At 46.0% G+C, this 20,096-nt stretch overlaps 1 protein-coding gene across 2 annotated transcripts in view; it reads right to left on the bottom strand.

Annotated features, from left to right (window-relative positions):
- Positions 1-20,096, bottom strand: part of LOC137434422 (rho guanine nucleotide exchange factor 2) — a 200,254-nt gene that overhangs the window by 167,531 nt on the left and 12,627 nt on the right. The window contains exons 2-5 of one of the 2 annotated variants that reach the window (XM_068127398.2): positions 14,488-14,530; positions 4,569-4,716; positions 3,521-3,793; positions 3,152-3,329 (exon numbers count right to left, since the gene is read on the bottom strand). In XM_068127398.2, the coding sequence (XP_067983499.2) occupies positions 3,152-3,329; positions 3,521-3,793; positions 4,569-4,716; positions 14,488-14,530 (642 nt within the window). The remainder of the gene's footprint in view (positions 1-3,151; positions 3,330-3,520; positions 3,794-4,568; positions 4,717-14,487; positions 14,531-20,096) is intronic. The other variant, XM_068127399.2, reaches the window with a different exon arrangement.

The following is a 20,096-nucleotide window of genomic DNA, read 5'->3' as shown; positions in this document are numbered from 1 at the left end:
CTGCATGCATGCATGTAACTTATACATATCTACTTATACCATGTCATTTTATGCACTGAAATATAAGTTCATCTATTGGGCAGGGTGCTTCATGATTGTTGTCTGCTTTAGTTAGTGCTGTTCTCACCAAGTCGGGTAATGAGGGTTAGGAATAAGGGATTATGGGTCATCAAAATGGTCACTGTTTGAATTTTGATTTTCTGTGGAAGTAAGATAGAAACATTGGACCTTACTCTCACAAAGGGGCAGGGTGATCTATCTATAATTCCACTAATCTCTGTGTGTTCATCTGCTGTTCCAAACTCAAAGACATGCTGCTGTTCCAAGACCTGCTGTTGCAAGCACCAGTAGGGAGTTCATTTCACCCTTTCAAATCAGTCCCCCACCTAAGGCTACTCCTGCTAAGGGTAGGCCTACAACACGTCAATCAAAAAGGTCAATGTCAGAGCATTTAACATCAAGCCTATACAAGAAACGACTTGCTGATGCAGCTGAAGAAAAGAAAAGACAGGAAGCACAGAAGGCAGAGAAGGCAAAGCAGAGAGCTGAAAAAAAACCTCAGAAGCAAAAGAAAGTTGCAGAAAAGCCAAAAAAGAAGATAGTGAAGGGTAAACGGGCTATATTTACGGCACCAGAAGAATCTAGCGAGTCTGAGGATGATGATGGAACAATGTGCTTATTCTGCCGGGAAAGTTATAGTGTGATAGGAGAAGGATGGATAAAGTGCACAGTTTGTCGTCTTTGGGCCCATGATGGTTGTGCAGGTGTGGATGAAGAAGATGTGAATTTCATCTGTGACTTTTGTGCCTAATTATGTGCATAATCTCACCTTGTAGTCTGTAATTTTTCACAATAAATATTATTTCAGGTTCAAAGTGTTTTGATTGGTGACTCTGAGGGTAATTATTATGTTTTTCAATGGGGTGACCATATTACCCCACGGGGTGACCATATTGCCCCATATGTGGGGGCCATTTTGCCCAACGTGGTGTACAAAATGGCCCACTTAGCACATTTTTGGTCTTTGGTTCTCACCAGTGAATGGTTGATTTGATTCTAATACCAAGTAATTTGTGTATTTATAATGGAATAATGATTGTAAAGACACTGTCTGATTTCAGATATACTGCATCATTTTGGATAAAATTTCAAAGAAAGCTTAAGTGTGCCATTTTGCCCCACCTTCCCCTACAAACTTCACTGAGACTATTCCGTCACGTTGCAAATATGAAACATGTCTGATGTTTGCCACTTGAGATTGGTAGAAGCAAATAATTTTTGAACTTGAGCCTGGTGGAAGTGTGTGTGCAATTTCCCCAAGAAGTGTTTTGGAGTGAAGATGAAGAGCATGAATGACCATGTTGTCGAGCAAAGGGCTGTGGGGAAGTCTCACACCAACGAGCAACTTCAAGGGATCCACAAGGAATTTTATCACAGCTCTTCATTCCTCAGTTATGAAATTCCTATTCTTCCCTCAAATCTGTGAAGCAGACATTTGGACAAACGCGGACAAAACCTCGGCAATAAATGCAACACCACACAACCTATTGCGTCAAAGGACGTCTCATTACCGCTGATGTGACCACGAGGTATTCCCGATATATTTGTACACGCGGATGCCCTAGTCCGCACCACATATTACTAAGACAGGAGGGGCTTCGATCTCGTTCTATCAAAAACCAAATATCTACAGTCCAGATGTAGTTGAATAGCTGTAATACTCGTAAATCCGTCTTAATTCTTTAAGTCGTTCACATTCTTCCTCACCACCATTCCAAGCTAATTGTAGGCCTCGTACTCTGCCTCTCTCGCTCTCTGAAAACACAGTCTGGCAAACCATCCCATCTACTTCCTCAACAATCCATTTGAATAAGATCGATCACTCAAACTTTCGGGCCTCACTATCAGCCATGATCTTTCTTGGGCAAACCACACTTCTAAGTTGGCCTCCATAGACAGTCGCCGACTGGGCATCCTCCATCATACAAAGTCTTTCCTTGGCACACCTGAACTCCTATCCACCTACAAGGCATTTATCAGCAGCTTGATGGAGAACTGCTGTCCCAACTGGTCTGGTTCTCCTACCTCACACCTTTTTTCTGCTTAACACCGTGGAAACCAAGGCCTTCAAGATTGTTGGAATATCCTGCGATGAAGCCGAGTCTACGGGTCAATCACTTCACCATCGCAAACAGGTCGGGGGTCTTCTACCACCTCTTTTCTGGTCTTGCACCCTCTGCGCTTTCCGTGCTCTATACCCCTCCTACCCCACCCTTTCCCCAAGGTTTCTGCAGGGTGAATGCGGTCTGCCAGTAACACCCTTCTGGTGACACTCCCTGAATTCATACTCAGTGCTCACCTCCACTCATTCATTCCTCTTTTCCCCCACCCGTAGAACCAATTTCCTCAGTCTGTTCCTTACATTGATTCAGGACAGCTGTTCACCACCATGTCAGATCACTCCCCCTCCACAAACACGATCCTCTTTACCCCCATTAACCTCCAAGCCCAACTCTTACTGGGTTTCCTGGTTTTCCTTCCACTCTGTGATTGAGATTGTTGGTGTTGGGCTAGCGGCTAGGGTGCCAGCTTAGGATCCAAGGATCCTGGGTTCGAATCCCGGTCGATCGCTGAATTAACGCCAGGGGGGTTGACTCAGCCTGTCATCCTTCCGAGGTCGGCTAATTGAGTACCAGCTCACTGGTAATTCCCTGTGTGTCGTAAAAAGGCGACAAACAGGGTTGGCGGCAGGAAGGGCATCCGGCCATAAAACATTGCTTCAAAAAGGGGACCAAAAAAACAACAACAACCACGGTCCCCGAAAAAGGCCAACCCCCGCCTTGCGGGGAAAAATGGCCTCTAAACGGTGGTTTTTTTCTGTGATTGAGATTGGCCCCTCCTCGCCCCCCCCCCCCCCCCCTTGTATTGCCCTCATCCCTTATTTCTCCAAGCCTAGTTCTATTTTGTTCCTCAACCCTGCCACCCCCTCTACGTCTGCTGTTGTTTTAGTTATGGTATGTCCTGATCTGTTCTGTGTTCTAACTCGCGAGGCTAAGACAAAGCTCGACACCACATACCAAAACAAATCCCGGCCCTACCATTCAATTTAACAACATTCTAAAGTCCACCATAAGCCTTTCACGTCACATACCCAAGGAGTTTCTCTGCTAGCCTCGAATGCCGTCGGCATTTTGCTGTCTCTGCCAGGGCCTGCCGTTCAGCAGCGGTGAAGTCACAACCACCCGATTGACTGAGGAGCAGCGAGGTAAGATGTGGCAATCCTACATGTGCTGCCATCTTGAGAAGATTCCATCTCCATTCCTTTGTGCCTACGTGACGTCAGGCAGTCAGTCACATGACAAAAACTCAGATGAAGTTAACTACAAATCTGAAAAATAAATGCAAACCTTCATCGAGCTTTCAATTACGAGAAAATAAAAACGCGATAAACTGTTATAAAGAAATATCGTCCCATTTCAGTGTTTTTGCAAGGAGCAAGGTGGACGAACTAGCACCTCACCTGCATCCTGCTGCTGAAGATTTACAAGGGCCAATGCGACGGACTTGTCCAGGCCTCGCAGTTCAACCTCCGCAAGACCAAACTGCTGAAGGAGAGCAGACGCCTCAACCCTGCCCTCGGCAGTCCAGAGGAACCGGGCCACAGCCCACGAAAGGTCCTTGCTGTAAGCCAGGTGTGTTAGCGATTTGGCTTGTGTGGAAAGGCATGTTGGGCCGCATGAGCCTTTACTCCAGGCCCAGACAGAGAGGCTAACACATTCGCTGGAGTTATGGCCTACGGGAGGAGAGAGAGTGAAGAGGAAGATAAGTTTTAAAATAATTTGTCATCGAAGCAGAGATGTTCTGTACTACCTGGTGAAGGTTGTCTTTAGTAAAAGACAGGTAAATGATACAAGTATGTTCAGCAATATCGCAAAGTTATTTTTTGCGCTGACCATTGAGCTGTCTAGTCTCAGGTGGTCCAACCTAAATTACGAATGAAGTAACAGTAGGGGGGCGCTACACCGTGGAGCACGCAGTCTTTCCGATTGGTGTGGGGAGCGGTGTGTAAATTGACCTAATCGCCCACCTTTAAGTTCTGGAAGTTACCAAGGTGTCTTTCGAAAACTAGTAGGCCAATTTGTGCCGGTACCTTGAACAAATTCCCTGCTTGGGGTGAGCTGTATAATCAGCACAGACTCAAACGAGTGGGAGTGCTCAGGTGTGGATACAGCACAGGCATTATGGGCCAAACGGCCTCTTCCTACACCGCATTTCTTTGTAACCCCTTGTATAATGATGCTCAGAGAATGTTTGGAAATAACTAAACCCTCTTGTTTTATACTCAGGATGTAAAAGTTCAGGCCTACTCTCGATCTTTGTGGGAAGAGAAAAATGATGAAGTACAATTCCGAGCCTTCTCCAGCGTGCGATATTACAGATGGCATTCCTTGTGCTGATTGGCTAGGATGTATGCTTGGGTTTCAGAAGTTATTGCGTGAAATATCTTTTGCATCCGGTGCAAGGTGAGTATCTCGTGCAGGTTCGGAACTTTGCACAAGGTGATTTACCTGGTGAAGAGACTTCAAGAGTCCCATGGTCAGTGCGACAAGCCGGTGACACGTGACAAAGCTTGCTTCCTTCAAACACCAGGTAGAAGTTGGCAGGTTCCTGGGGAAGCAAGGAATCTCCGCAGAACAAAGTCAGGTCTCGGCCACCCTACCATTCAGATGGGCACATGGGCAGGTTACTCAAACTTTGCCAATCTTGGACAACCCGACACGAACACAAACCCGGCCTGCACCAGGGCGGTGTCCGGAAGTAAAAGAAAGTGTGGTTTGTGTTTGTTGTTTGCTCATCGGAATGGCTCTCGTGCTACAATGATTGAGGTCTCATTTGCGTTCAACCACAAAACCGACTTTTAATTCTGATACCTGGGGCATCTCTGATGGCACCAAGGTGAAAAACACCTTCAGTTCTGTTTTTCAACTCATCAGGCTTTACATTGGACACCATGCCACTTGCTTACATTGTACCACGTCATTCCAAGCTCAGAGCAAAATGCGGCAACATTATACAAACAATGGTGTGTGGGGGGGGGGGGGGGGGGGGGGTTCTGAAAGCTCGGACACAAATATGAGTTTGATTAATCAGAGATTTCAAAAAATCTCCAACAAAGCATGAACACCTGCGGATACACCACCGTTTTCCATGTAAGCCAAAACCGAATGAATGGTCCTCTATGGCTGCAGATTAGTGCAATAATTCCTGTTCATCAGCGGATTACAGGACATTCTGCAGGTAATAGTAACATTTGGGAGATCCAATTCCCAACGAGAACGCCACTCAGTAGAGCGCATACTCCCGCCGTGGGTCAAGTTGGAATAGTACGATTTCACAAAACTTTGAGGGAGTAGTTCAGTGACAACACAAGACAAGACAACACAAGACAGACACTGCACAGATATATATTTAGAATATATAGAAGACAATGTTAAAAAATAAACAAGGCAATTTCACTTACATTTTCGGATTCAGCGTTCAATTCTATATAAGTGAGTGTATTTTGAGGCATGTGTGACTTCAAATAAAATTGTAAGCCAGAAAAACGTTCTTTTCATTCCTTAGGGATACAACATGTAAAACTGGCCCAAACGTCAAAACAAAACTCGCTCATTTTAGGTCGTACAAGCTAATGCGACCACTCCCGTGCACATGCTGGTCACACTTATAACTCACCTAAGTCTTTATAAGTTCATCAAATACTGACACCGCGATTGACATTTGCTGAGGTAAATGTTGATATCTCTTCTGAGGTAAAAAAAATAAAAAATAAAAAATAAAAACTTTTAAAGCATTATACGTATCAACCGATACATTTTATGAAACGGGAAACCGAATACACACTTTGGTGGTTTTAAAATGACAGAATATGCCTTTATTAGGAAAAAAAAAGAACCTTGAAGACGACGCTGCTAACAAAATACACCGCTCTAACGCATAACCACGTGTTTAAACTACATTTACAACAAATATGAAAACTATTTTCATATCACAATGTTAAATATGGAATATATAGAAGATAATGTTAAAAACAAAATGAGCCCTATCTTCCAATGGTAATAAAATCCTTCAAAAAATTCCTGGATCGGGAATAATACCCTGAGCTTCACCAAAAACGAATCAGTTCTTCCTTATCCCAAGGGCAATCATCCCACCAAGTTTCATCCAAATCCGTTCAGAACTTTTCCAGATATCTTGTTCACAAACACACGAACACACACACACGCACGGACACGATCGAATGCATTAGTCCCTGGCGGGAGTAACAAATACTGTTCCAATTGTACCCATTACATGTTATTGGCCTTTGAGAAGGCATGGTTGTGAAAAGGCTTCCGGGTCTGAGCGCGATGGACGCTGGCTCGTGCATTGCATTTGCCTCCTTGCAGTTCATCAAACCTAAGTTTTCCGGAGCAGATCCTTCCGATCTTTCTGTCACCCTGTGTTGTTATCTCTGCAACCGAAGGTGGATGGAGGTGATGTTTTCACTCCTGTCTGCTTGTCTTTCTGTCCCTTTGTGAACAGGATATCTCAACACTTTGTGGACGGATCCAGACAAAATTCGGGGGAGAGGTTGGGTATGAGACTGATGAAACGATTACATTTTAGTGAAGAGCTCGATCCGGATCTGAGAATTGCTTCTTCAGTGAATCTTCACCATTGAGTGATAGAGCCAAAAACGATACATAACATATCTCAAAAAGTTATGCACATATTCGGACTGAACTTGGTGGACGAGTTGGTTGGGCGACAAGAACAAGCCGATTCGATTTTGGTCCAGGTCCGAATCCAGATCCGGCCTATCAGTGGGATACAAAACATAAACCGTTCAGCCTGGCGGAGGTGTGCGCTCTACCGAGTGCCGTTCTAGTTCGTTGTGTTTTCGTCCAATTTTCTGGCTTTTACCATACCTTTTACCTCTCCGCACTTGAGCTAGTGTTGAAAACCACAATTCGCATTTGTCTTGGTGTTACAAAACCAATTTCCACACTTGTGCTGGCATTGAAAACCACTTTCCGCACTCGTGCTAGTGTTGAAAACCACTTTCCGCACTCGTGCTAGTGTTGAAAACCACTTTCCGCACTCGTGCTAGTGTTGAAAACCACTTTCCGCACTCGTGCTAGTGTTGAAAACCACTTTCCGCACTCGTGCTAGTGTTGAAAACCACTTTCCGCACTCGTGCTAGTGTTGAAAACCACTTTCCGCACTCGTGCTAGTGTTGAAAACCACTTTCTGCACTCATGCTAGTGTTGAAAACCATTTTCCGCACTTGTGCTAATGTTGAAAACCACTTTCCGCACTCGTGCTAGTGTTGAAAACCACTTTTTGCACTTGTGTTAGTGTTGAAAACCACTTTCCGCACTCGTGCTAGTGTTGAAAACCATTTTCCGCACTTGTGCTAGTGTTGAAAACCATTTTCCGCACTCGTGCTAGTGTTGAACACCACTTTTTGCACTTGTGTTAGTGTTGAAAACCACTTTCCGCACTCGTGCTAGTGTTGAAAACCATTTTCCGCACTTGTGCTAGTGTTGAAAACCATTTTCCGCACTTGTGCTAGTGTTGAAAACCATTTTCCGCACTCGTGCTAGTGTTGAAAACCACTTTCCGCACTCGTGCTAGTGTTGAAAACCACTTTCCGCACTTGTGCTAGTGTTGAAAACCACTTTCCGCACTCGTGCTAGTGTTGAAAACCACTTTCCGCACTCGTGCTAGTGTTGAAAACCACTTTCCGCACTCGTGCTAGTGTTGAAAACCATTTTCCGCACTTGTGCTAGTGTTGAAAACCACTTTCCGCACTCGTGCTAGTGTTGAAAACCACTTTTTGCACTTGTGTTAGTGTTGAAAACCACTTTCCGCACTCGTGCTAGTGTTGAAAACCATTTTCCGCACTTGTGCTAGTGTTGAAAACCATTTTCCGCACTTGTGCTAGTGTTGAAAACCACTTTCCGCACTCGTGCTAGTGTTGAAAACCACTTTTTGCACTTGTGTTAGTGTTGAAAACCACTTTCCGCACTCGTGCTAGTGTTGAAAACCATTTTCCGCACTTGTGCTAGTGTTGAAAACCATTTTCCGCACTCGTGCTAGTGTTGAAAACCATTTTCCGCACTTGAGCTAGTGTTGAAAACCACAATTCGCATTTGTCTTGGTGTTACAAAACCAATTTCCACACTTGTGCTGGCATTGAAAACCATTTTCCGCACTCGTGCTAGTGTTGAAAACCACTTTCCGCACTCGTGCTAGTGTTGAAAACCACTTTCCGCACTCGTGCTAGTGTTGAAAACCACTTTCCGCACTCGTGCTAGTGTTGAAAACCACTTTCCGCACTCGTGCTAGTGTTGAAAACCACTTTCCGCACTCATACTAGTGTTGAAAACCACTTTCTGCACTCGTGCTAGTGTTGAAAACCATTTTCCGCACTTGTGCTAGTGTTGAAAACCACTTTCCGCACTCGTGCTAGTGTTGAAAACCACTTTTTGCACTTGTGTTAGTGTTGAAAACCACTTTCCGCACTCGTGCTAGTGTTGAAAACCATTTTCCGCACTTGTGCTAGTGTTGAAAACCATTTTCCGCACTTGTGCTAGTGTTGAAAACCACTTTCCGCACTCGTGCTAGTGTTGAAAACCACTTTTTGCACTTGTGTTAGTGTTGAAAACCACTTTCCGCACTCGTGCTAGTGTTGAAAACCATTTTCCGCACTTGTGCTAGTGTTGAAAACCATTTTCCGCACTTGTGCTAGTGTTGAGAACCATTTTCCGCACTCGTGCTAGTGTTGAAAACCACTTTCCGCACTCGTGCTAGTGTTGAAAACCACTTTCCGCACTCGTGCTAGTGTTGAAAACCACTTTCCGCACTCGTGCTAGTGTTGAAAACCACTTTCCGCACTCGTGCTAGTGTTGAAAACCACTTTCTGCACTCGTGCTAGTGTTGAAAAACCATTTTCCGCACTTGTGCTAGTGTTGAAAACCACTTTCCGCACTCGTGCTAGTGTTGAAAACCACTTTCCGCACTCGTGCTAGTGTTGAAAACCATTTTCCGCACTTGTGCTAGTGTTGAAAACCATTTTCCACACTTGTGCTAGTGTTGAAAACCACTTTCCGCACTCGTGCTAGTGTTGAAAACCACTTTTTGCACTCGTGTTAGTGTTGAAAACCACTTTCCGCACTCGTGCTAGTGTTGAAAACCATTTTCCGCACTTGTGCTAGTGTTGAAAACCATTTTCCGCACTTGTGCTAGTGTTGAAAACCATTTTCCGCACTCGTGCTAGTGTTGAAAACCATTTTCCGCACTTGAGCTAGTGTTGAAAACCACAATTCGCATTTGTCTTGGTGTTACAAAACCAATTTCCACACTTGTGCTGGCATTGAAAACCATTTTCCGCACTCGTGCTAGTGTTGAAAACCACTTTCCGCACTTGTGCTAGTGTTGAAAACCACTTTCCGCACTCGTGCTAGTGTTGAAAACCACTTTCCGCACTCGTGCTAGTGTTGAAAACCACTTTCCGCACTCGTGCTAGTGTTGAAAACCACTTTCCGCACTCGTGCTAGTGTTGAAAACCACTTTTTGCACTTGTGTTAGTGTTGAAAACCACTTTCCGCACTCGTGCTAGTGTTGAAAACCATTTTCCGCACTCGTGCTAGTGTTGAAAACCACTTTCCGCACTCGTGCTAGTGTTGAAAACCACTTTCCGCACTCGTGCTAGTGTTGAAAACCACTTTCCGCACTCGTGCTAGTGTTGAAAACCACTTTCCGCACTCGTGCTAGTGTTGAAAACCACTTTCCGCACTCGTGCTAGTGTTGAAAACCACTTTTTGCACTTGTGTTAGTGTTGAAAACCATTTTCCGCACTTGTGCTAGTGTTGAAAACCATTTTCCGCACTTGTGCTAGTGTTGAAAACCATTTTCCGCACTCGTGCTAGTGTTGAAAACCATTTTCCGCACTTGAGCTAGTGTTGAAAACCACAATTCGCATTTGTCTTGGTGTTACAAAACCAATTTCCACACTTGTGCTGGCATTGAAAACCATTTTCCGCACTCGTGCTAGTGTTGAAAACCACTTTCCGCACTCGTGCTAGTGTTGAAAACCACTTTCCGCACTCGTGCTAGTGTTGAAAACCACTTTCCGCACTCGTGCTAGTGTTGAAAACCACTTTCCGCACTCGTGCTAGTGTTGAAAACCACTTTCCGCACTCGTGCTAGTGTTGAAAACCACTTTTTGCACTTGTGTTAGTGTTGAAAACCACTTTCCACACTTATGCTGGCATTGAAAACCATTTTCCGCACTCGTGCTAGTGTTGAAAACCACTTTCCGCACTCGTGCTAGTGTTGAAAACCACTTTCCGCACTCGTGCTAGTGTTGAAAACCACTTTCCGCACTCGTGCTAGTGTTGAAAACCACTTTCCGCACTCGTGCTAGTGTTGAAAACCACTTTCCGCACTCGTGCTAGTGTTGAAAACCACTTTCCGCACTCGTGCTAGTGTTGAAAACCACTTTTTGCACTTGTGTTAGTGTTGAAAACCATTTTCCGCACTTGTGCTAGTGTTGAAAACCATTTTCCGCACTTGTGCTAGTGTTGAAAACCATTTTCCGCACTCGTGCTAGTGTTGAAAACCATTTTCCGCACTTGAGCTAGTGTTGAAAACCACAATTCGCATTTGTCTTGGTGTTACAAAACCAATTTCCACACTTGTGCTGGCATTGAAAACCATTTTCCGCACTCGTGCTAGTGTTGAAAACCACTTTCCGCACTCGTGCTAGTGTTGAAAACCACTTTCCGCACTCGTGCTAGTGTTGAAAACCACTTTCCGCACTCGTGCTAGTGTTGAAAACCACTTTCCGCACTCGTGCTAGTGTTGAAAACCACTTTCCGCACTCGTGCTAGTGTTGAAAACCACTTTTTGCACTTGTGTTAGTGTTGAAAACCACTTTCCACACTTGTGCTGGCATTGAAAACCATTTTCCGCACTCGTGCTAGTGTTGAAAACCACTTTCCGCACTCGTGCTAGTGTTGAAAACCACTTTCCGCACTCGTGCTAGTGTTGAAAACCACTTTCCGCACTCGTGCTAGTGTTGAAAACCACTTTCCGCACTCGTGCTAGTGTTGAAAACCACTTTCCGCACTCGTGCTAGTGTTGAAAACCACTTTTTGCACTCGTGTTAGTGTTGAAAACCATTTTCCGCACTTGTGCTAGTGTTGAAAACCATTTTCCGCACTTGTGCTAGTGTTGAAAACCATTTTCCGCACTCGTGCTAGTGTTGAAAACCATTTTCCGCACTTGAGCTAGTGTTGAAAACCACAATTCGCATTTGTCTTGGTGTTACAAAACCAATTTCCACACTTGTGCTGGCATTGAAAACCATTTTCCGCACTCGTGCTAGTGTTGAAAACCACTTTCCGCACTCGTGCTAGTGTTGAAAACCACTTTCCGCACTTGTGCTAGTGTTGAAAACCACTTTCCGCACTCGTGCTAGTGTTGAAAACCACTTTCCGCACTCGTGCTAGTGTTGAAAACCACTTTCCGCACTCGTGCTAGTGTTGAAAACCACTTTTTGCACTTGTGTTAGTGTTGAAAACCACTTTCCGCACTCGTGCTAGTGTTGAAAACCACTTTCCGCACTCGTGCTAGTGTTGAAAACCACTTTTTGCACTTGTGTTAGTGTTGAAAACCACTTTCCGCACTCGTGCTAGTGTTGAAAACCACTTTCCGCACTCGTGCTAGTGTTGAAAACCACTTTCCGCACTCGTGCTAGTGTTGAAAACCACTTTTTGCACTTGTGTTAGTGTTGAAAACCACTTTCCGCACTCGTGCTAGTGTTGAAAACCACTTTCCGCACTCGTGCTAGTGTTGAAAACCACTTTCCGCACTCGTGCTAGTGTTGAAAACCACTTTTTGCACTTGTGTTAGTGTTACAAAACCAATTTTCACCAATTTATGATGTGTTGTTGAATTTGTGTAACTATGAATGTCTGGCCTACTCCCGAAGGCTTCAGCGAGTGTGTCTGCCAATACTGTCTCTGCTCTGATGCTGCATGTCTTGTTCTGCTTTCTATATTTTTAGCATTCTCCTTTCACACTCCACAACTTTCTCCCATTTTCCCCTTCATCCCTTCAAAAAAAAAAAAGGCAAAAAACATTTCAGTCCAAAACTCATTGTGCCTATTATTTATTTCCTTTGTTCATTCTATATTTCTTCCATTCTCAATTCCTCTCAATTGAACTAACATTCCTCCTAACTTAACACATTTGATTCTTACTTCAAATTTGATTCTAACGTCAGACTTCCAGTTCGAGGATTTTTCCACGTGTTGGTCAAATCTGCAGCTGCCATTTCCTTCTCATTAAAGCAAAATTTCCCGAACCGGATTCGTCATCATTTTATGTTATATCTTCGTTCCTGTGTTGCCGCTTGTGTTTCCGTCCAATTTTCCATGTTAAATCGAACCTCGATTGTTAAAGCCTTTGTTTGTCGAATTTGTTTTCTTGGTCTTCAAGGCTTATTTTAGCCGATCCTCAGATAGCCTCTGTGAAAATTATGTTTCCCTTTTGTCTCCATGTTCCTCATTTTGATCCCGAAAGATCCTTCCCGAATATCATACTTTCGACTTCAGCGTTATCCTATTTCCTCTCCTCCCTTCCAAAATAAAAATAAAAATAAACTTTCTTTTTCAACACCACACCGATCTCATTCTCCATGGATTTCCTTCTGCTGGTACTCCATTATATTTTTCCCCCTTTTCTCAACATCTCCAAACATGTAGCACCCCCCAAATCCAGAATCACTGCTCACTTCCACTAATTTGTTCCACCTTTTCCCCACCTATGGAACCAACTTCCACATTCTCTTCAATCTCATTCCTCCCTCGAGGTCTCCAACACAGCTGTTTACCACCATCTCAAATCAAACCCAATCCAAAACCATGATCTTTTCTGCCCTCGTTAACCCCTCCCCACCCAGCCCTAACTCGCACCTTCCAAATTCCCAGTTTTTCCCTTCTTCCCGAAGCATACCCCACGAACAACACCCCCGCCCCCCCTTCATTCCTCCCCATGTCCCTTATTTGGTCCAAGTCTCCCTCTATCTTGTCATTCAACCCTGCTGTTGCTGTTTCCCCTCTCTCTGCTGTTCCTTTTGTTCTGTTGCTTCCTGATCCGTTCAGTATTTGTTTGTTTGTTGTTGGTTTTTTTTGTTGTTGTTTGTTTGTATATAAGATGAAGGCTCGTGTAAGAGCTAGCATTAATCACACAAAAAAATACGGACACATAAAAGACATACAATAAAGGGAGCGGGATACAAGATGGGGAGAGAGAGGGAAGCACACAAGTACAACATTTGAGAGCAGGGACATCGGGAGATCTGTGGGAGGGAGAGGGCTTGGGGGGGGGGGGGGGGGGGGAGAGCTATAAAACACATGGAATGCTAGGACTTCCAGGAAAGAAGTTGGTATTTCATAAAAATGGATCTGGGTTGAACATGTTGAACAAATGTTGAATATGTTGAACAAAAATGGAATTGTTACTTTGACTCGTAAAGTACAGCCATTCCTGTATTTCAAAAAAGTGTATCTGGGGTGAATTAGCGGGGGTAGAAAAGATCAAGGTTTTGGATGGGCAAAGATAAGAGAGGGTGGTGAACAGCTGTTTTAAAGACCTGGAGGGTGGAGTGGGATTGAAGAGAGTGAGGGAGTTTGTTCCAGAGGCGGGAGAAAAGAAAAATGAAAGAGTGAAGGTGAGCAGAGAGTCTTGATTTTGGAAATTTTACCAGAAGGGGCGACTAACAGGGTTGGCGGCAGGAAGGGCATCCGACCGTAACACATTGCTTCAAAAAGGGACCACCGTGCCCAAAAAAGGCCAACCCCTACTCTGCGGGGAAAAATGGTCTCTAAAGGCGGTTCCATAAAGGTAATTATCAGTAAAGTTATAGGGCCGGCAGGATGTACCTAGAGGGACGCACATACGCCTCGAAGCCGTTGGTGGACGTTAGAGACCCTATGGTGTCCTTCGCAAAGTGTAGGCGAGTATCACAGGCACCATGGCCAAAATTCCAAATTCCTGCCCTAACTATGCGAATGCAGGCCTGGCCATGCCGGTTTGTGAAAGATTTGGGCCAAGCTTCCCCCGGCCAACCCCACAAGGTGGGATAATAGTGGCCGATAAAGAGCAACAAAAATGTGTCCTTCGCGAAGAGTAGGCGAGCTGTCGCCGGCACCACGGCCAAATTACAAATTCCTCCCCTAACCAACAGAGGGCACTGCATCAGCAGCACAGCCAACGTGCCCATATGGCTGCCCTGCGGACTTGTGCTGCATACGTATTTTCTCAATGCCTCAATCCACAACTTTAAAAAGCATGAATAATATTTTCCCACTTTAAAGAATAAGGGGAAAAGGGAGGGAGCAGGTGACAGTAAGTGAGCTGTACAGAACTTACATATATCGGTGAATCACGTGGACTGAGCTCCATTCCACCCTGTCTGGAACAAAAAGTATTTCATCAAAATTCACACAGATGAAGAACAGTTACATTATCGCAGAAAGGAAAAAAAAAAATCAATAATAATTTATCAAATACATTTTTTATTTAATGCACTTCATAAATACTAGGGCGTGCCCGTACGTGGGTGGAAAAAAACATGCGTGCAAACAACAACAACAAAAAAAAACTTTGAAACCACGTGGCAGTAACGACCACAGAACCCCCCCCCCCCCTCTATTTACATGAAATGGTTTGGTCCATTCGCAAAGCCAAAGCGAACGGCTTGCGAGTACGGTAGAACCCCCCCCCCCCCCCTCTATTTACATGAAATGGTTTGGTCCATTCGCAAAGCCAAAGCGAACGGCGAACGGCTAAATCGCCATAGCTCGGTAACTACTTCTCCGATTAATATGAAACCTTGAAAAGGCACATCCTCAGGTCCCCAGCAATATACCTGGCAAGTTTCAAGTATATCGGACCCGTGGTTGTCGAGAAACAGCGGTCACAGACAAACAAACACACAGACACACACACAGACACACACACAGACACACACACAGAGATTACTGGAATTATAGATAGATAGCCTGGTGTTGGCCTAGCGGTTAGGGTGCCGGCTTGGGATCATAGGATCCTGGGTTTGAATCCCGGGCGATCGCCGAATTAACGCCGGAGGGGTTGACTCAGCCTGTCATCTTTCCGAGGTCGGCTAATTGAGTACTAGCTTGCTGGGATGAATGATCCCAGTGTGTACCCCGGTTTAGAATAGGTACACCGTATCCCTGCGCATCGCAAGAGGCGACTAACAGGGTTAGCGGCAGGAAGGGCATCCGGCCATAAAAACATTGCTTCAACAAGGGGGACCACGGTGCCCGAAAAAGGCCAACCCCTGCTCTGCGGCGAAAAAATGGCCTCTAAAGGTGGTTCATTCACTTCATAAATATATTCGGGTGTAATTCATTATCGTGTATCATAATTGATACACTCTCATGAAGCCAGAGTGATGTGTTCCATGGAGCATTCATCCTCATGAATATTTATCAAATAATCATTTATTATGAATGACAGGCTTTACATGATAAAGCAGGTTAGTGCAGTGACTACTGGACAGAAAACAGATAAAAGAACCAGAACGACACTTGTCATCCTCCACCAGACTGAACATCCTCCACCAGACAAGGAGCACATCCTCCACCAGACAGGGAGCACATCCTCCACCAGACAGGGAGCACATCCTCCACCAGACAGGGAGCACATCCTCCACCAGACAGGGAGCACATCCTCCACCAGACAGGGAGCACATCCTCCACCAGACTGAACATCCTCCACCAGACAGGGAGCACATCCTCCACCAGACAGGGAGCACATCCTCCACCAGACAGGGAGCACATCCTCCACCAGACAGGGAGCACATCCTCCACCAGACAGGGAGCACATCCTCCACCAGACAGGGAGCACATCCTCCACCAGATTTAGGGAGCACATCCTCCACCAGACAGGGAGCACATCCTCCACCAGACAGGGAGCACATCCTCCACCAGACAGGGAGCACATCCTCCACCAGACAGGGAGCACATCCTACACCAGATTTAGGGAGCACATCCTCCACCAGACAGGGAGCACATCCTCCACCAGACAGGGAGCACATCCTCCACCAGACAGGGAGCACATCCTCCACCAGATTTAGGGAGCACATCCTCCACCAGACAGGGAGCACATCCTCCACCAGATTTAGGGAGCACATCCTCCACCAGACAGGGAGCACATCCTCCACCAGACAGGGAGCACATCCTCCACCAGACTGAACAGTTTACGTTTTGCATCCCACCGACAGGCCGGATCTGGATTCGAACCTGAACCAAAATCGAATCAGCTTTTTCTTGTCACCCACCAAACTCGTGCATCTAGATTCGTCATAACTCAGCCACAACTTTTTGAGATATCCTGCTATACATCGTTTTTAGCTCCCATCTCTCAGTGCTGAAGAGTCACCTTAAAAAATTCTCATATCCGGATCCAGATCTTCAATAAAATCGAATCGATTTGTCCTTGTCGCACACCCAACCCGTCCACCAAATTTTGTCCGAATCCGTCAATAACATTTTGAGATATCCTGCTCACAGACAGACAGACAAACGGACAAACAGACAGGTGAAAACATCACCTCCATCCACTTTTGGTGGCGGAGGTAACTCGAGATTTCGTAGAACACCTTACCCCGTGCAGTGTTCAGGTTCACAATTCATTTGAAATAAAATAAAGATTGTAAAAGTCGTATTCATAAATTAATTCTGGATGTTGATCACCGTTGATGCATTGGCTGTTACACCACCTTATCTATCATGGTACATTAGTTCTTCATGCCTGGTGTTTGTGTTTAAAAAAAGAGTTTAAAAAAAAACAAAAAAAAAAAACAGAAATCCACAAACGAAATAAATAAACCAGAGCTATCCAGGTGAATCAATGATGGTCTGCACCAAGTGACTGCAATAAAGTTACTTTCCTATTTTACTTACTTTCATGTAATAAAGTAAGGAGAGTCCATATTTTAATAGATTTCACTTTTCAAAAATTATTATTAATTTTTAATCAATACTATGTTATTTTAATCGCCGACAACCTGTCCACTTTCCAAAGTCCTCCTCTAACCTACACTGAGTGGGCACTGCCTCAACAGCAAAGTCGCACCCCCAACAAATAATGATTAAGGAGACCCGAAAGGTATCAAAAGCAGAACTTCAATGTCACATGCAAGCTGCAAGCATCGATAGGGTTGCTCTCCGAAGGGAACTTGTCCAGAGGTCATGTCCCTCACCATACCTCTACCCTGTATGCCCCCACCATCCCCCTACCCTGTGTGCCCCCACCATCCCTCTACCCTGTATGCCCCCACCATCCCTCTACCCTGTATGCCCCCACCATCCCTCTACCCTGTATGCCCCCACCATCCCTGTGCCCTGTATGCCCCCACCATCCCTCTACCCTGTATGGCCCCACCATCCCTCTACCCTGTATCCCCCACCATCCCTCTACCCTGTATCCTGTCACCATACCTCTACCCTGTATGCCCCCACCATACCTCTACCCTGTATGCCCCCACCATACCTCTACCCTGTATCCCCTCACCATCCTGCTACCCTGTGTGCCCCCACCATCCCTCTACACTGTGTGCCCCCACCATCCCTCTACCCTGTATGCCCCCACCATCCCTCTACCCTGTATGCCCCCACCATCCCTCTACCCTGTATGCCCCCACCATCCCTCTACCCTGTATGCCCCCACCATCCCTCTACCCTGTATGCCCCCACCATCCCTCTACCCTGTATGCCCCCACCATCCCTCTACCCTGTATGCCCCCACCATCCCTCTACCCTGTATGCCCCCACCATCCCTTTACCCTGTGTGCCCCCACCATCCCTCTACCCTGTATGCCCCCACCATCCCTCTACCCTGTATGCCCCCACCATCCCTCTACCCTGTATGCCCCCACCATCCCTCTACCCTGTATGCCCCTACCATCCCTCCACCCTGTGTGCCCCCACCATCCCTCTACCATGTGTGCCCCCACCATCCCTCTACCCTGTATCCCCCACCATCCCTCTACCCTGTATCCCCCACCATCCCTCTACCCTGTATCCCCCCACCATCCCTCTACCCTGTATCCTCCACCATCCCTCTACCCTGTATCCCCTCACCATACCTCTACCCTGTATGCCCCCACCATACCTCTACCCTGTATCCCCCTCACCATCCCGCTACCCTGTGTGCCCCCACCATCCCCCTACCCTGTATGCCCCCACCATCCCTCTACCCTGTATGCCCCCACCATCCCCCTACCCTGTATGCCCCCACCATCCCTCTACCATGTATGCCCCCACCATCCCCCTACCCTGTATGCCCCCACCATCCCTCTACCCTGTATGCCCCCACCATCCCTCTACCCTGTGTGCCCCCACCATCCCTCGACCCTGTATCCCCTCACCATACCACTACTATGTATCCCCTCAGCTTCCCTCTACCCCATAACCTTTCACTTTCCTTTTTTCCCACGTCACCTCAGCATCTTTTTCCGATCATATACCTGAACCTCACCGTGTACCTTTACTTCACTTTCTCCTTGCTGGTACTGTATAGGGGTTTATACGTTCATTACCTTTACATTCATGGTGTCATTTGGTGTTCAATCAAGGATGCTTTTGTTAACCACAAGGTTCATACCAAGCATTTTGTGCTGGTGATGAAACTACTAAAGTAGTTGTGCTTTCTGGGCCTTGTGTTCATGTAAACTTGTGAAAATCGACGTGATTTTCACGTGCACCTTTTCATGGGGTCCATGTGAATGTTCTGCGGAGACCTCTCCCCAATATCACCTCACCACACCTGGCCCCCATGTCCTCCATTGATACCACTCCATTCTCACTAACCTATAATGGAATATCAAAAAAGGTAAATAATTGAAAAGTGATCCAGTGGTTTACATTTAGCGAATTCCGGGTTTCGTTTCCCTGGAACAGGAATACATTTCCCGTGACATGTACAACCCAACACATGACATCATAATGTCGTTCTTCGCATCCCGGACAACGTGGCACAAGGTCTTACGGAGGTGCAAGCGATACACAGCGTGGTTCAAATCTGATCCCGGTATGTGCAGTCAATGGTCTGCAAATTTCAACAGGCCTGATGTTTTACCTGAAACCAGAAATCTCATAATTATTCGCTGGTCCACCTGCACCCCCAGGTTTGTTGTCTCATTTGTCACCATGTCAATAATTGTCAGCACGTGTTGAGGCGGGAAACAAGTGCCTCACACGGGTGTAAATGTGTTTTTGTTTTTTGTAAACAAGATCGAGGCTCGTGTAAGAGCTAGCATAATCACAAAAAAAACAAACGGACACATAAAACATAAGATAAAGGGAGCGGCATACAAGATGGGGAGAGAGAGGGAAGCACACAAGTACAACGGTAGAGAACAGGGACATCGGGAGATCTGTGGGAGGGAGAGGGCTTGGGGGGTAGAGGGCTTGGGGGGGGGGGGGGCATGGGAATGCGGGGTAGGGAGTGGGAGAGGTATAAAATACATGGACACTTCTAGGATTCTAGGAAAGAAGTTGGTATTTCAAAAAAATGGATCTGGGGTGAATTAACGGAGGTAGAAAAGATGAAGGTTTTGGATGGGGGAAGATAAGAGATGGTGGTGAACAGCTGTTTTAAAGACCTGGAGGGAGGAGTGGGATGGAAGAGAGTGAGGGAGTTTGTTCCAGAGGTCGGAGTAAAGAGGAATGAAGGAGTGAAGGTGAGCAGAGAGTCTTGATTTTGGCAGTTTAACGATCAGAGGGTTGCTGGCAGATCTTGTGCGACCTGCAGGAATATTTGGGGGACAGAGCCCAGAGAGAGCTCTGGAGGGGCAAGGCCGGAGAGGAGTCGGCAGAAGACGGAAAGACCACCAACCTGCCTGCGGTGAGTAAGTGAAAGTAAGTGAAAGGCCCTCGGAGATAGCGTCATCGCGGGGGATTCCAATGATTCTGAAAGCTTTGGTTTCAACCGCGTGAAGCCGAGCCAGG

Source organism: Myxine glutinosa, chromosome 10 (genome assembly GCF_964187855.1).
Source record: "Myxine glutinosa chromosome 10, kmMyxGlut1.1, whole genome shotgun sequence".
NCBI lineage: Eukaryota > Metazoa > Chordata > Myxini > Myxiniformes > Myxinidae > Myxine > Myxine glutinosa.
The sequence above is the reverse complement of the archived record's forward strand: the minus strand, read 5'-3'. Positions and strand labels throughout refer to the sequence as shown.